Genomic DNA, 16,925 nt, shown 5'->3' on the forward strand with positions numbered 1-16,925 from the left:
ATGGCTGCATTACTTGATATGAAGCTCCTAGTTCTGTTTTTATCAATTCTTGGAATATGGGTGTCTCAAACTACAGCGCGTACTCTTCCTGATGCATCCATGACTCAAAAGTATGATTCAATATGGACGTGTATACAGAACCAACGCTGAAAAACAGAGACGTTTCAAGATATTCAAGGAGAATGCAGAGCGTGTCGAAGCTTTCAATGATGCAGGAAACCAACCTTACAGGTTGGGAATCAATGCAAGCAGATTTGACTAATGAGGAATTTAGAGCTGCTCGAAATGGATTGAAGATTCCATTTGTGAACCTAAAATTACATCATTCAGATATGAAAATGTGACTGCAGTTCCAACAACTATGGATTGGAGAGCTAAAGGTGCAGTCACACCTATTAAGGATCAAGGACAATGTGGTAAGTTATATATACTGACAGTGTAAAGATTCTACACGTTATCAATGTTATTTGACATGTAGATACTATTTTTACCAAGTTATCAATTAAACCGCTCTTGTCATAGAAATGAATCAGTAATTAATTTATTCATGACCTTCAATGCGTATAACTTAAACTCTTCTTGAATGGCTTACTATTGGTTTTCGTGTTCTACTCTTTAACATTTCGATGCTAGTGACTTTTCCTTCCAATTCTATACTAGTGGAGCTTTTACAGGCACGTGTGGGACTAAGTTGGATCACGGGGTTACAGCAATTGGATACGGAAAAGCTGAAGACAGGACTAAGTATTGGTTGATCAAGAACTCTTAGGGTACTAGTTGGGGCGAAAACAGATACATAAGGATGGAAAGGGAGATTGATGCTAAAGAAGTACTATGTGGGATTGCCATAGATGCTTCTAATCTAACTGCTTAAGTATATAGAATATGTATAGCCAAATCAAAGGCTTACCGTTTATTATTTCACTTCATTATGTAAATGTGCTAAAGAAACATGTCTAATTGTGTGTACATAACTTATGTTAAAACTACAATATGAAGTACATAGTTTTGTTTGTGACACTGTAGATGAACTAGCCTTGTTTTTATTTATTATAGAAATTCCTAAATTATATATTATAAAAAAAAGGTTGTGAAAAAATGGTTTCAAATTCGGAATTGAGAATAGGCTCAAATATGTCACGACATTTAATGAAATGTCCCACATATGACACTCCTAAAATGGGGTGAGAAGGGTGAAGATCGATAAGTAATGAAATATTTAGATAATGACACGGCATAAGTAATAAAAGGTTGGTAGAGTCGGTCAGTCAGAATTTGACTTTCACTAAATAAATACAAAAAAATCAAAAAATTTCAACATATAATATGTAATTATGTATACATGTATAATTTTTAGCGTGAATGGACAAAGGTGACTCCGCCACAGATCCTACTTCATATGTCTCCGTCAATATCAGAGCCAGTCAGATTGTCCAACACATGGGACTTGTATCCACCATCCACTTGGCCATAGTCAACAATAAATGGATTTGGCTTAATTTTTACCTTTTTCTTCTCCATACGACAACAACTACCCATGAAACAGATCTTCAAAAGTCATGTTCAAAAATTTCAGCCACAAGGATCTCAAAAAACAAGAAACTTCAATTCTCACTGGTAAAGCTCCAAATTTCAACAAATTTATTTAAGAGACATATTCAAAATTTAAATTTTAATAGGTTCAATTTTTGAGATTTTTACTATTGAACGCATTATATTTTAACGTTATATCAAAAATGATACATCCTCGCCCTCACTTATCTTCACCTTAAAGAGTCTAATATCACACATGAGTCAGTAAACTTTACCTATTGAATCACCAAAGTTCACAAAACTATTTTTTGTCTCATTAAAGTCATTGAGCTAAGTGTTAGTTGCTCAAAGAGTTATTGGGGTCAATTTTGAAGAAATTCTTAACGTAACTGGTAAAATTATTGTCATATAACTAGGAGGACATGAGTTCGGATTATAATTGCTATAATAGATCTTTGTTGTCCTCCTTCTCTGCAGGATTTAAAATTTGAATAAGTAGACACACGAACTAGTAAAAAAATATGTTAATTATATATAAATAATAGTAGCTCTGCCACTACTTTTTTGGACCCTATACATAACGAAAATTTAGCACAACGGATTATTTTTTTCATGCTTAAGTCGGTCATTATATATACGTGTTAAAGCACTTGATCGTCATCATATATGACGTTCCTTCAAAAAAAGGAAAAAACGAAGTTATATACACTTATTGTACCGTTTATTCTACGTTATCAATTAATTGCGTAAAATTCATTTAAACTGTCAGTAAATAATCATTAAAGTAAAGAATATTATAAATAAAAGAACATGTTAGTTGTGACGCACTCAACGTCACAAAAACGTCAAGAATCTTATAAGAATTTATGTGAGAGAGAAGTGTCATTGAAATTTACTATATTCAGCATCTAGAAGATTATAAATCACTTTCAATTTTTTTTCTTAATTTCCATTTTGGTTTTAAAATCACGTGGTTCTTGAAGAAGTGATAATTTAACGCAAATAATTAAGATCCTGTTTTTCAGCTATCAATAATGAATCGAAAATATACAATGTGAAATGCTACATTATTTATGTGTTGTACCTTCCTTTTAACCCGATTTTAAAAAGAATAACATCAATTTAATTTATATTTGAGTTTATGATCAAATATTTATATATATTTGGTGAACTTTTTAATGTTATAGTGTTTAATCGTAAATACTAGTTTAGGAGATTTTGAGGGTTTGTTCTTAGCGGAAGCAGATCTACAATGACACAACTTGTATCATCGATCATCGGATATTCTTGCGAAGCCAACCTAGATTTCCTTTAGAAGATGCAGAGTATTTTCTTTATAAATCCTAGCCATTATATTATGGAGGAAAACTTGTTTTCAACATCCTTTATATGGTGTATTTAATCATAAATTGATTTAGGAGGAGGACAAGTTATTAGACTAACGAACTAATTAACACTTTTTATGAATGGATCCAACCAAATAGTTATTTCTAACAAATATATATATATAGAGAGAGAGTGTCTGAGTAAAAACTACTAAGTTCTCATATTTATACATATTAAATGAAGAATTTGAGCAAAAACTACTTAATCCTGGTGAATCTATAGGTTAAACTCTAGATCTACTAGTAACATATGCCGAACTATAATTTAAAATACATGTCACGATAATAACAACAAAAATATCAATATCATATTCCGTGAATTCAAAAAATGGGATCTATGCAATGAAGTAGCCACTTATATAACGAACGGTGGTTAGTCGAACACAAATTATTTTTCATGCATATTATTAACAAAAAATTTGATTTTGACCACGAAATTTGGGAGGTACGTATGTAGATGTAAACACTACCTTCCGTGAGGCAGGAAGGCTAGTTGTATTAATTGTATTTTTAATACAATAACCAAAATCCTGAATTATATCTTTAAGTGAAAAGGTGATAAGGTTAGGAACTATTGATTTCCATTTCATATTTTTCCATAATTGAACTAAGGAAATTGCACACTTGTTTGGCTACATTTTAAACTAATTAGACGCGTGGAAAGTTAACGGTCGCTGTCACAGAGACCCGTGAAATGTTGTCTATCTTAATACAAACGCTCTTATTGGTAAACGTTTGCCACCTAATTTCCCGACAAGACAAACGTGAAGGCACTTAACGGCGTTGCGCCGTTATATTGACTGTTTGAGTCAGGAAAGCCGTACACACGCGGCAATTTTTGTGGAAATTGTGGGGCTAAAAGTTAAAGAATTCCACTATTTGGAAAGGACACGTTTGCGCACTTTCTAATATTGGAATTATCAATATTTTGCCATTATTGATTTTTACTATTTTGACCCCTTTTTTTGGCTTTTACATGTTTAACCATGGTAACCTATATTGAAACATTTTGTTGAGAAAATAAGGATGGACTTAGTTTATCTATTAAAGCATTGTACTTTTTCGTTTTAATTTATGTCATATAATTTAATTTAATATATTTTTTTTAAAAAAATGTAGTTTATAATAAGTTGTAATTATTTGTTTGACTATAAATCATCTTATTAAAAATAAAATAAATATTATAAAGTTAAGTTTGTTAATAAAAAGAGAATTGTGTCATTCTTTTTGAAATTGATTAAAAAGAAAAATGAGTTATATAAATTGGAATAGAGACAGTATTCATCATCTATTTTAATTTACATGTCATTTTTTTTAAATCTATTTCAAAAAGATGTCATTATTTATATTTAGTAATTCATAAATTTCAATAACCTACCTGACAAATTTAAAATCACAAGATTTAAGAATTGGTACACATTATACACATCTTTAAATTTAATACTGTACCACAAGACTCAAAGATCTTTATTTTTTAAAAAAACTACATCTCCGAACTAACTAAGATACATAAAATGAAACAAACTTAATTATATATCACCCAACTACATGGTGGAATAGAAAAAATTTCAAGTTCAAGGTCAGATAAAATAATTTTTTTTGTAAGAAACATTTCACTATTAATGATTACGCAAGAAGAACATGAATTAACCGTTCAAGTGAATTTTGAATATCAAACAGTTATATAAGAAATATAACTTAATTAGATTTCCAAAGTATTATCTTAATCATAATTCAAAGATTCTGAAGCGAATATGGAGCCAAGGTAAAGATGATCATTTTCGTTTAATCAATAATTTAGGAGTTTGACTCATAGAACCAGTCATTAATATTTATAAAAATATTATATACACAGGGTACTTCTGTTTTTCTTACAAAATTCAAATATTTTAGTTGAAATTTTGAACTAATTAGATTGAAGTATTTTTTTTTCAATCTATTATCTGATATCCGCATTAAAATATAATTAATAAGATTCATTTTTATCATATGATAAAAGAAGATTTCATATAGATAATAACCTCTAATATAATTGTTAGTTCACTTTTGATGATCTACCACTTACCCATTTAGGTATAATTCTCAAAAAATCTAACAAAATGACCTTAGCTTGTACCTAGTCATGTTTCTTGTAATTTTATATTCATATGCTCTTAAAAAAAAACAATTTAATCTTCTCATACGAAGAGAACATATATTATATTAGGCACAAAAATAGAGAAGAAGAATATTAAACAAGTGCCTTTTAGTCATTTACTAATAGAATAATGGACACATCATTGTCTTACAGTGATAATCCTAGATTGTGTTTTTATATTTAAGTATTCACACATCACTTTCTTATCTTCTCTTCTTTGATTCTCTCTTTCTATTATTTTATTATTTTTATTTTTATAACTCAGCATGCACAATTATGAATAGACCAAATTAAACCCCATATATATTTAATTTTTATATGGTTGATTCAATAGTTCCACAAAGAGAAAGCTTATCACTAAGATATATTGTCTCTCCCAATCAATTATATCTCATGTGAGTCTTCTTTAATTTTCCTCTTATTTTTCTTGCTTGATCAGGAAAGTTTTGGGAATTTTACTATACGTCCAAATTTTGCTTGATTCATTTTTTTTGTTGGCATAAGGGGGGGAAATTATATTCTTCTTAATTATTTCTTTTCCATGACTTATTATATATTTTTTGGTTGATCTAGCTAGGAAGAATTGCTTGTTAATTTATACTCTACGATGTTAATTTGTGATGATATATCACTAGTGATGAGGATTCATATAATTGATTAGTTCTTCTTCTTCGTATATAGTTGAAAATTTTGGTGATTCGTCAGAATTTATGATCAATTTTTAATGATTACTATAAATGATGTGATGATGAGTTTTGTACATAATATGTTATGATAATCACCGTAACTTGTTGTTAAGATAAATTACCTGATAATTCACTGAAATTTTACTTGTGATTCTTGTAAAATGGTTATTTTTTGCATAATTTTTTCGATGAGGTCAAAATTTAAATAATGATATCGAAAGATCCCCATTTGTGCAAATCAACCTAGTAATAAGGTTCTGTTTTAAATTTTGGTTATTTTGCTTACTCTTGGGGATCATTTGAGGAACTTTAATTTTTAATTATTTTTTTAAAAAAAAAGTATGGGTGGTATAATGAAATTTGTTTGAGTTTAACTTAGGTACGTCAATAAATTAAAAAATATCACCTAAATATTTGTGCATATATTTTTTCGTAAAAGATTAAATGTATAATCCTAAAAATTAAATAACTTATCCCTACAATAAATAAAGAAAAATTTAATAAATAACGTCCTAAATAATTAGAAGGCGGCACTAAACAACAATTATATGGCTAGTGCATCCATATAATAATAATTAAGGACATGTTTTATGGATGAATATATTAATATCCAGCAAAGATAATATTATAAATTACTCCCCTTATAGTAAATATATTGTTGTACCATTTTTCTTACATTTTAGTGTCTAACTAAGACTGAAAATGGACATAAAAAGATTCATAATATGGAAAATAGAGTAATTTATAATATTATCTCATATGTGATTTTAATTTGCTGTAAAAATAGAGTTATATATTCTTCAATTTATAAGTTTTTCATTTATGATCAGAAATGGGAGCTGGTTCTTATGGTGAAGTGGAACGTACAATGTTTCAAAAATCAGGTTTATTATTGCAACTTTCTGTATATTTTTTTCATTATTTTAATTTCTAGTGCACCTTCCATTCCAGAATAAATGTCATTTTTCTTTCTTGAAAATTAATTTCACTAATCTTTGAAGTTAAATTAGATTAAAATAAATAGTAAATATTATATGAATGATACTATAATTGCAATTCTTCTTATGATCTCAATACGATGAACGACCAACATATCCAATGTAATTCCACAAGTGGACTCTGAGAAGAGTAGTGAGTACGCAACCACTACTAAAAATCACTATTTTTCCACTGAAAAATGTTCAGTGGCTATTTCCACATATGATTTAATTGAATCGGTAAGAAAAAAAATAGTAATGTTTTCATATGGAAAAATTAGAAAGTTTTTCACTATTTCAATAAAAATATGTTTTCCGTCATGCATTTCCCAGTGAGCTCGTACGGTGTGGAAAATGAGTGAAAAATCATATTTTATAGCATAAATTTTTGCACTGATTTGCAATGAAAAAAGATAAATAAATGTTTTTTTTCTTTTTCAATTAGCAGATAGTGATTCCAAGAGAGAAGGCAAACACGTAGAATTTATGCCTCCAATCATGGATGAAACTTTAAGAGCAGCAAATCAATTTGAACTGATGGCCCCCTCCTCAATTGTGAGCAATATTCTCCTAATTTTTTTTTAATTATGTGCAATAGGATTGGAATTAATTATTTACTAATACTTATATTTATAATATTCAGGCATTTAAATCATATCCCTATTCAGAAGTACCAAAATATTCTGGTAGCAATGTGACTCTTGCTTGCGGTGAGCCTATGGTATGTCCTCCTCTCTTTTATGTGATTTCATGTTCTCCGTATCGATGAGGTAAAAAATATTTAAATAATCAGATCATTTTTATACGATAATTAGGTAATATTTTATACTAAACATTAATCAGTAACCTGGTAAATATGGTAATTCATAGTCATAACATAATTGATATTCTACACGATCTTAGAATATCTTAGCTTTACGTTTACTTTAATGAACCAAGTTGCCTAACATGTTTCAACTGAAAAGGTAAAAGCAGTAAAGTAAGAACACAATAGTTAATGTGGAAACACCCGGCTCAAAAGGTATAAAAATCAAGACCTGTTGGGGAACAAGAATTTTCTCCCAACTTCACTAAATGAAAATGAGCTTTACCACAAAACGATTACAAACTATGTAACCTAAGGAATAATAAATTAAACCTTATGCTAGCACGCACTTCCTAAGGTATGTGTTCCCAAGTCTTCGAGTTGCCCACAATTTGAAAATTATAATTCTACTTCAGTTTATAATTCACTGAACTATCAATACATCAAATCACAAACTCAAAGAAAAAACTTTCTAAAACATAAGCTTCGTAAAAGGACCCGTTTCTTCAATGAGTCACTTCAAGGTTCAACAGCACCTTCTCAAAGTCAATTCGCCAATTTTCTTTTTGCTATTGTAAGTGCTTGAGTCTTCAGATGTTGTTTTCTTCTATTTAAGTACTATGCCCACGTAATTTTATTTCACACAGAACTCCTTGTTGAAAATAACTCCGATGTCAAAACAAACTCTTGTTACTCTTTGAGTTCTACTTTGAGTTGGACTATTCTTTCCAACTGACTTCTTTTTTTAGTGTTGTTATAGGACTCGAGCTCCTTCAGGTTTGACTTTGTTGGTGTAATATACCACAAATACAATAAATTACAGTTGAAAATAAAATGATAAAAATGAATAAAAATATATTCAGGCTGAGACGCAGATAGTTCGCTCTCTTTAAGGAGATTCAAGCCCACTGCGGCACAGTCTACACTGATCCAGCAGTAATACTCTTGACTTGTCCCCTCCAGAATACAATAGCCCAACAACATAGTGTGACTCAAACAACTCCGAATGAGTTGAAGAGTCCAAAGCTCCACAAAAAGAACACCTTTCTTCAACGTATAGTGAATATAGTTGAAGACTTAGACTATTTTCTTGTCTCGACTCTCTCTTTCACTACTTCATACTACAATATTTTTTCACACTTAAAACATTTTATCTCATCTTATTTGACATATACTAGATGAGAATTTTTTTCTAGTCTTGAATAGGAGTAAAACGGATAATAATGTAGGTAAATGAATGGAGGAATTATGCCTTGGAAGTTACATATGTTACAAGGTATAATGAGGTAGAACATGGTTTAGTGGTTACATAAGTTATACTAAGAATAATTGACCACATTCTTGTCAATTTAGTGGTTACCATATTTTATTTTAATAATAAAATGCATATACACCAACAGACTTATTCACCTTGAATAACAGTTATCCTTTTTTAAATTTCTGCACGTCTGTCTTGATTTTACACTCCAGACTTGAAAGTATACTCATTTTTTTTCATTTTCCCCCTAGAACATGCTGACTGACATGTTTCATCTTCTCGCTTCATTCATCAAACCTCCATGAATCCTAACAATATTTCTCTTTATTACATGTTCCAATAATTTGGAATTAAGTTTCACAAGGAACTTGATCAATTTTTTTCTAGTTCTTTCTTTAACTACTTGTTTCCTTAGAAGACATAATGTAAAAAATAAACATCTTCTCTCTATAATAATTTAAACTTATAATGAATGTGACCGTCACACACTTCAATACAATATCAAAGCGATGAAATTTTCTCTTTTATAAACAGGTAAATCAAAATATGGAGAGATCATCATCAGTTCATCATAATGGTAGAATGATTTTGCCAGTTGAAGTGAAGGAAGAGCCAATGTATGTAAATGCAAAACAGTACCATGGAATTCTAAGACGAAGGCAACTTCGTGCTAAGGCTGTGTTGCAGCAAAAAGTGGTCAAATCTAGAAAGGTATTCTCTCCGTTTCAATTCGTATGTCTTAGTGACTATGTGGACAGTCAAAAAAGTTTATTTTTCTTGATTGTTAAGACTAAATATGTTGCTCGGACTCTCAAAAAATATTGTCACACCTATATTGGATCTTTTAAAAATTCACTACTCATGTGTCTTAATTTTGTCAATTTATCAACAACTATCTTAATTAGAGAAGTGTTCTTTTATGATAATTTGTGTGGATTTTATGAATTGGTTAATTAAGCTCCATCGATAGCCTAGATTAACACGTGTTACTATTAGGCATACTGATGAATGGTTTGATGCAGGTGAATTCAGGATGTAGAGTATGTTTGTCGTTCAACAAATAAGTACTGTTAATTGTCTTATGACATGCGTACATTTAAATATTTTCTTTTCTACATATGTATGTATGCATAGTTTAAGTCGAAAGTAATAGAATAATATAAGTTGAACACACAGACATCCACGACCCTAAAATCGCCTCTAATTGCTTACTCATGAGATACAAAATGTGATTAATGACGTTATTTTGTTTGTTCAAATGTATATCATCAGTATATACATACATATATAGTTTGAGTCGCAAGTAATGGAACCAATTGAACGCACAGAGATGACAGGTAAATTAATGATGTTGTTTTGTCTGTTCAAATGTATATTTGCCCTATCTTCATATGCATATACATAACATAATGAAATCAGTTGAACGCACAGAAATGACAGAAAAGTAATGATGTTTTGTTTGTTCAAAATGTATGTATGTAAATCAGCCTTATCTTCACGAATCGCGTCACCGACACGCGATGAGAAGAGCTAGAGATGGTGGAGGTAGATTTCTCAACACAAAGAAGAAGATCCAATCTACTACTACAACTAATAATAGCAATGCAACTCCAAGTAGTAAAGGCAAAAGTTCATTGGACTGTGATTCTTCTCAGAATTACCTACTCAATTATGAACATGATATTGGATCATCCAATAACAGTAATTCTGTTGAAGGATTTCAGTTCCAAGCTGGAATACATGATACTAAAAATCTTCAATTGGGTTGTCATTATCAGTGGAACCTCAATGACAACAATCATTGCAATTGCATGCACTCGGAACATTTCTAAAGAGAGTTGCTCTGTGAGATATCTAGTAGTTTTTCACTTGGTCTTCGTGTCCCAAGTACCACTTATTTATTTTTCCATCTGAATGATCTATACTATAGTTTAATTTAAACTTTTGGGAGTAATGTAAAAATCCAATATCCCTGCAGTTGTAACTTTTATCTGTAATAAACAATACTTGTAGTATATGTTTTAGGTTTTCAGTGAGGCATGTATGCTTTTAAGGTACTGTCTAACTTTGAGAGGAATTTCAATCATAGATGTAAAAATGTAATAACAACATTAAAAAGAGAAGGGAAAGCAATATCATGGTGTTTGTCTTTGCTTACATATTTTACGTCTTGAAGTTTCACTCGTAGAATTTAAAACTTCATGGTAATGACTATGTTTAAATGAATAAACTTTTAGAAGAAATGAACAAAATAGATAAAAGGCTGAAAAGTATCCTAGCCAACACATGTTTTCTTTGAATGGTCCTCCTGAATAAAGGATGGGAAGGTGACATTGGGAAACTAGCGTGGATCTCCGAATTATAGTTGCAATCCAAGAATGTAATCGGGAAGTCAAAATTATGTTTCTTTCAAAGGGGCTCGAGCCCTCTGCATCGACCTAAAGAAGAAAAGAAGTGTTCAATCAAAATTGGATGTTAAGCTCAGCTGGTTGTCACCGTTTACATCATCAGTCATAGGATGAATGACATACATGCTTAGTCCTCTTGTCCGTCCTGGGGCTCCTCCTTTGAGCAAAGACAAGTCCAGAACGTACCTGCAACAGACGTGCCCCAGATTCTAAAATTCTCATATGGAATGGATAATCGACTATCAAGAAAAAAAGATCACATACGTGTTATTTGATGCATTTTCATGTTCTGCAGCACTACAGTTAATCAGAAGCTTTTGATCGATCTTTGACACTGAATGTTCAATGGACAAGTTGAATAATTCTGGAGCTGCAGTTCAGAAAAGATCAAGAAACCAAATAGTGGTGCACAATTTGATGTTTAATAAAGACAAGAACTATAGCGTCAAACTATTAGCGCTTACATGTCTTACAAGCAGATTTCACACCTTCTCTTAGACACACAGTTTTCTACATCAATTGAAAGATATACTATGCCGTGTTAGTAGATGTCATTATATTCTTTTCATAATAATTATTCTGTTAGATAAGACGTTTACATATAAAATAGGAATATGAGATTTTTAACTAGAATCACCTTAAGTTTCTCATAACAAGTTTCAAGGTCATCGTTTACCAAAATATGATCAAACAGACCAGATGATTTTCCTTGTTCAATTTCTGCCCTAGCATTCCGGAGACGCTTTTGGATATGTTCCTCAGTCTCAGTTGCCCTGTTCAAAATATGGACAATTATTCTTATAACTAAACAGCATGCAAGATGAGAAACTTTGAATTTCTTGACTAGCCCACCTTGCACGAAGACGCTTCTCAAGCTCTTCAAAAGAAGGAGGAGAGATGAAAATGAAAATGGCTTCAAGAGCGCTAGCCCTCACAGACCTTGCTCCTTGAACATCGATATCAAGGATACATCTCTACACAATCACACAGAACTAAACCATTTTTGAAGGTTGCAGAGGAAACATCTAATGTAATGCACATGCAAAAATTGATCCTGGATGTGATGCCATTTGTAGATATCTAAGAACTGATCAAAATGTTCATCTTTTAAAAGAACTGATAGGTAAATTATCAAAATCCTCATCCGCTGCAGTGTAAAACTACTTTTTTCCTTTTTTTTAGACATTGGGGATGGAAAGAGGAAGGTAGGCTGAGGAGGGCAGTGTCCCCGGGGAAAGGTAGACAAAAATAACAATGAGGAACCTTAGCCATTTCCATAGAAAATTCGAGTTGAGTGGTAAAATGAAAAGCCGCCAAGTAGAGTCGAGCTATATCCTCAAAAGAACAATGAAATGGGTTAGTTTTCCAGTTCCTACATTAAATTAGAAAAGATACTTTTCACAGTGCCAGCTTCGAGAACCTAACTTGAATGAAATGTCACAGCAAATTTATAATAAGAAATAAATAATCTACTCTTAAAATATAGTACAAAAGCACGACTATGGTGGCTGGTGTACATAGGTGTGAAAGTACCCAATCATGTGGCTCTCTAGGGCTTTAGGATCTATCGGTTTGACAGAATCCAAAACTTACAGATGTTAGTCATCTTATTTACCAAACTATCATAATGCTGACCATCTATTCTCTGTGGGGATAGAATTAAAAATTTGGGCATTTATTCTCGGGGAGAATCTGAAAAGCAAAATGAAGCGATAGCTATAGGAGCTATCCATCAAAGAGAGAATTTCCCTTCTTTCTTTAAGGTATACTTAAGTGCTCTAAACCTTCAAAAAGAATACCATTAACTAAATTATAAAACAGTTGAAGTTTATGCATTGATAACGATAAAGAGGACCAATATTTAATGGAATAAATAACATGGAAGCACAAATACCTTGCCAGCATCAGCAACCACCTCAACAGCTTCTACACTTGTTCCATAGAGATTACCATGAACAGAAGCAAACTCAAGGAACTTGCCATCCTTTATCTCTCTCTCCATCACATTGCGGTCGGTAAAATGGTAATGAATCCCATTCTGCTCCCTCTCTCTTGGTGATCGGGTTGAGTGGCTCACAGAAAATCCAAACATGGATGGAAATTCTTTCATTAGCTTTGATATCAAGGTACCCTTACCCACACCAGAAGGGCCACTAATGACAATAGGCTTCCCAACATTGCCTAAAACTCCTTTGCTCCAGGCAGCCACTTCATTCCCTAAAGTATTTTCATGTTCTCTAACAAATGGAGTGTCCACCTACAAAAGCATGACAGAGCTTTTGGCAAAACACGGAGAAGAGGTTCTAGAATTTATTCATTAACTCGAATTATTGTACTCATTATTTCATCTTGACATTATTCAACAAATAAAATGATATAATAATCAATATATAAGCAGTTCTCCGATCAAACCATTTCACGCAGAGCAAAAATGAATCATCAGCAAACTCAGCGAGAGATTTTGACATTACAAATCAAAAAGTTAAAGAGATTAGCATTTGGAACATGTGAGCCTGAGATTTACCAACCTCAAGAAACCAAAAGCATTCACTAGAACCGGAGTCCCCTCTAATAACTAACACGCGATCATCATTTAAAAGCACAGCCGAGTGGTGCTTAGACGACTTGGGTTTTGTTCCCAGCACGGTGGGGTTTATCCTGCAAAATCCATTCATACATTTTTCATCCTATCTAATAGCTGCAGAGCAATTGTAAGCAGTTCAAGCGTAACCAGCTACAACAGAAAACTCACCATTCCCCACTAGATTTATCAAAGATTCGAACTCCAATCGTTGACCCCGATTCATGATCAACCCCATCAATCACATACTGATGAAAATAAGGAAAGAAAACACTTCATTGATAGTTAATAAAACGAATAAAATTGCATTAAATCAGTATGTTGAATCATCATACTATTTTACTCCCAACGGCGATAGCCGTTTCATTGCCATTCGATTTCGAATCAACTTTCTTTGGAAAATCTCCCAGAAGATTATCAGCAAAGAAAGCTGGAGCTTCTCCCTGAATACCACCAAACTTGATCAGAACAATCCATTAAGCACATTTTTACCATTGAACTCAAGAACAGCTAAAGTAAAGATTCAATCTTTAGGTACTCACCATAGAGATAATACAAAAAAAATCCCTTCAATCAAAAATTTGAACCTGATAATGGAAAAACACAAATCAAACAAGAAACCCCAGATCAAAAAATCATGTCTTTCACGTAAAACTTCAACATTAACCGACAAATACACAACTTAAACAAGAACTTACAAAATCACAAAAAAATTGCTTCACAAAGTAATAATAACAAAATTGAATCAGGGATCGTTCAAATTAGACATAAACTAAAAACCCCAAATCAAAAAGGGGTCCATAGAAATCAATATGAACTAGAAACATATGAAAAAGTACCTGACAAATCGGCAAATTACGGTGATCCAGAACACTATTTTTCCTTCTTTTTTTAAAATTTTTGCTAATATCTTTTGGTCTTTGTTGCTTCTATGAAGAAATAAACAACCCCAGAAGTTGCATTGCACGAGAAATCCTTGAGGTTTTAGAGCAGAAGAGAAGAAAAAACAGCAACTTTGAATAAGAAGCCGCAAGAAAGGTTAACAATGCCAACGGATCGGTGGAGGCAAACGGTGCAAATGACCAAAATAGTCCCTTGATTTTTGTAATAGCATCAAAATAGTTCCTTTTAAGTATCATCCGAGCAGTTTTGGTTCTTTTAAGTTTCTTAAAAGTGAGCATTTTTAAAATATCGTGTTTTATGAGGGCGTAATTTTAAATAGAAAGATGTGAAAGTTACGTATTACGGTGGAAAGTTATTTTTTCTATTTCATATTAATTAAATTTGTGAGGTAATGTGCATATATTAAGAAAAATATTCAAGGACATAATTTGAATCATATTTTTCACTATTGTCTTTTGGAAAATCATAAATATAACTTTTCAAATAGTATGATTTATGTCCTAGAAAATATAAAACTTCAATAAATGAAAGGACAAATATGAAAAAAGTTTCAAACATTCATCTTGAACTTTGAGCAATTCAATTATTTTGAACAATGAAAAATCCCTCAAAAAATCAATTAATATGGAATAGAAGGAGTAACAAGTAGTAGATGGTTATTTTGCTTTTTGAGGATGTTGGTGTTTGTAGTTGTAGTTGTACTAGTCGTATTATTGTAATTCTACACTGGTTTTTTTCTTTTTTATATTTGAATTTGTTGCATTTTAGTCGAGCGTCTTTAGGAAGCACGCTCTTTATTTCAATAAAATAGTGATAAAATCTTCGTATAGTCTACCTTCCCAAAATCCTTCTCGTGGAATTTTATTGAACATGTAGTTGTCTTAAAAGTGAGGAGTTTTGACATTTACCAAGCTCTAACAATTAAATTTAATCGGAACTTTGACAAAAATGTAACCAGAGACATCAAAACTTTTGTCAAAATTGCAACATAAAAAAGTGTACCAGACTCTTAAAATAAATCAAAAATAAGGTAAACTACAAATTTGTACTTCCAAATATGATACAATTATGATTAAATTTAATAATCTGAGTTTGGTAAATATTTGACGGAAATTAAAAATGTTCATTTTTCGTAAATTTACAAAATCAAAATTGCTCGAATGATATTAAGGGGCTATTTTAAGCCTATTATCAAAGAATATATTTTATTATTTAGATAGACGTGATTGAACTCTTCTCTGATATGAAATATATTATGATTAACTCAATCATCTGACTATAAAATTATAATACTAGTCCATTTCCATCTTAGATATAACCTATACATCTACTAGTTCATCCAATATGTTTAAGAGATCCTACTTGTATGTTTGATAAATATTTGGACAGAAAATCTTTTCTCTTGTTTGATTCATGTTAGCAAATTCCATTTATTGTGCTACCTATGTGAAGTGATTCCTAACAACTTCATATAGCATCAAACTTTTAAAGCTCCTCCGAAATTCCCATCAAAAGTTTGCTTGTTTTTAATAATAAAAAAGGGCAGCCCGGTGCACTAAAGCTCCCGCTATGCGCGGGGTCCGGGGAAGGGCCTGACCACAAGGGTCTATTGTACGCAGCCTTGCCTTGCATTTCTGCCAGAGGCTGTTTCCAAGGCTTGAACCCGTGACCTCCTGGTTTAATAATAACTAGCCAATATATAAAAGTTTCAAAAAAAGTTGGACACAAATGTTAAAACATTATTAAACGGGGGCATGATGCAAAATTTCTACAAGAAATGAGTTTTTTTCATAGCAACTCCGTTAGTCATCACAAAACATAGAAAAAAAGGTAAGATATCGTTGCATCACATAAAAGTCGTTATACAAAGTAACAATTTTAATAACGACCACATTTGTAGTCCCCATAATAAATAATATTGTAAGGATGATTGCATGTAGATCGCCACGAATAAGAACTAGAAGTTTTATTTGGGAAAATATTGAAGAAAAAGACATGGAAATTTCTTTCAAGAACAAGAGTAAAGGACAGTCCGATGCACTAAAACTCCCGCTATGTGCAGGTTCGGAGAAGGGTTCCAAGAACAAGAGTATACACACAAATTCATTTTTTAACCACTTCAATTTTGATCTGCTTCAATGATTGCATTTTCCCCACAATCAAGATTGGAATAGACTTTGACCTAATTTACTTATTTTTCTAACAAAGGGATACCCCACATTTCCATTCCTTTTTATTTGACTTACGGAATT

General features: G+C 31.6%; 2 protein-coding genes and 1 pseudogene across 4 annotated transcripts; 2 read left to right on the forward strand and 1 right to left on the reverse strand.

Annotated features, from left to right (window-relative positions):
• On the forward strand, positions 1-755 carry LOC129876780 (senescence-specific cysteine protease SAG39-like; annotated as a pseudogene).
• A 4,581-nt stretch (positions 756-5,336) lies between these two features.
• LOC129876857 (nuclear transcription factor Y subunit A-7-like) lies at positions 5,337-10,817 on the forward strand. 2 transcript variants are annotated; one of them, XM_055952337.1, is made up of 6 exons: positions 5,337-5,450; positions 6,572-6,625; positions 7,164-7,273; positions 7,362-7,439; positions 9,316-9,492; positions 10,269-10,817. In XM_055952337.1, the coding sequence occupies exons 2-6, from the start codon at positions 6,574-6,576 to the stop codon at positions 10,611-10,613; spliced, it is 762 nt and encodes a 253-aa protein (XP_055808312.1). In that variant the 5' UTR covers positions 5,337-5,450; positions 6,572-6,573; the 3' UTR covers positions 10,614-10,817. The 2 variants fall into 2 exon arrangements, with proteins under 2 accessions (XP_055808312.1, XP_055808313.1); XM_055952338.1 differs by having other exon boundaries at positions 5,340-5,450; positions 7,167-7,273.
• Positions 10,818-10,858: 41 nt separating this feature from the next.
• Positions 10,859-14,861, reverse strand: LOC129876856 (guanylate kinase 2-like). Of its 2 annotated transcripts, XM_055952336.1 has the most exons (12): positions 14,610-14,861; positions 14,313-14,357; positions 14,106-14,213; positions 13,942-14,018; positions 13,718-13,847; positions 13,084-13,446; positions 12,042-12,163; positions 11,827-11,962; positions 11,654-11,699; positions 11,454-11,559; positions 11,313-11,375; positions 10,860-11,219 (listed from the first exon to the last, which is right to left on the reverse strand). In XM_055952336.1, exons 2-12 carry the CDS (start codon positions 14,313-14,315, stop codon positions 11,180-11,182), a joined length of 1,194 nt encoding a protein of 397 aa, XP_055808311.1. In that variant the 5' UTR covers positions 14,316-14,357; positions 14,610-14,861; the 3' UTR covers positions 10,860-11,179. The 2 variants fall into 2 exon arrangements, with proteins under 2 accessions (XP_055808310.1, XP_055808311.1); XM_055952335.1 differs by having other exon boundaries at positions 10,859-11,375.
• Positions 14,862-16,925: the final 2,064 nt, after the last annotated feature.

This window comes from Solanum dulcamara, chromosome 12, assembly GCF_947179165.1.
Source record: "Solanum dulcamara chromosome 12, daSolDulc1.2, whole genome shotgun sequence".
NCBI lineage: Eukaryota > Viridiplantae > Streptophyta > Magnoliopsida > Solanales > Solanaceae > Solanum > Solanum dulcamara.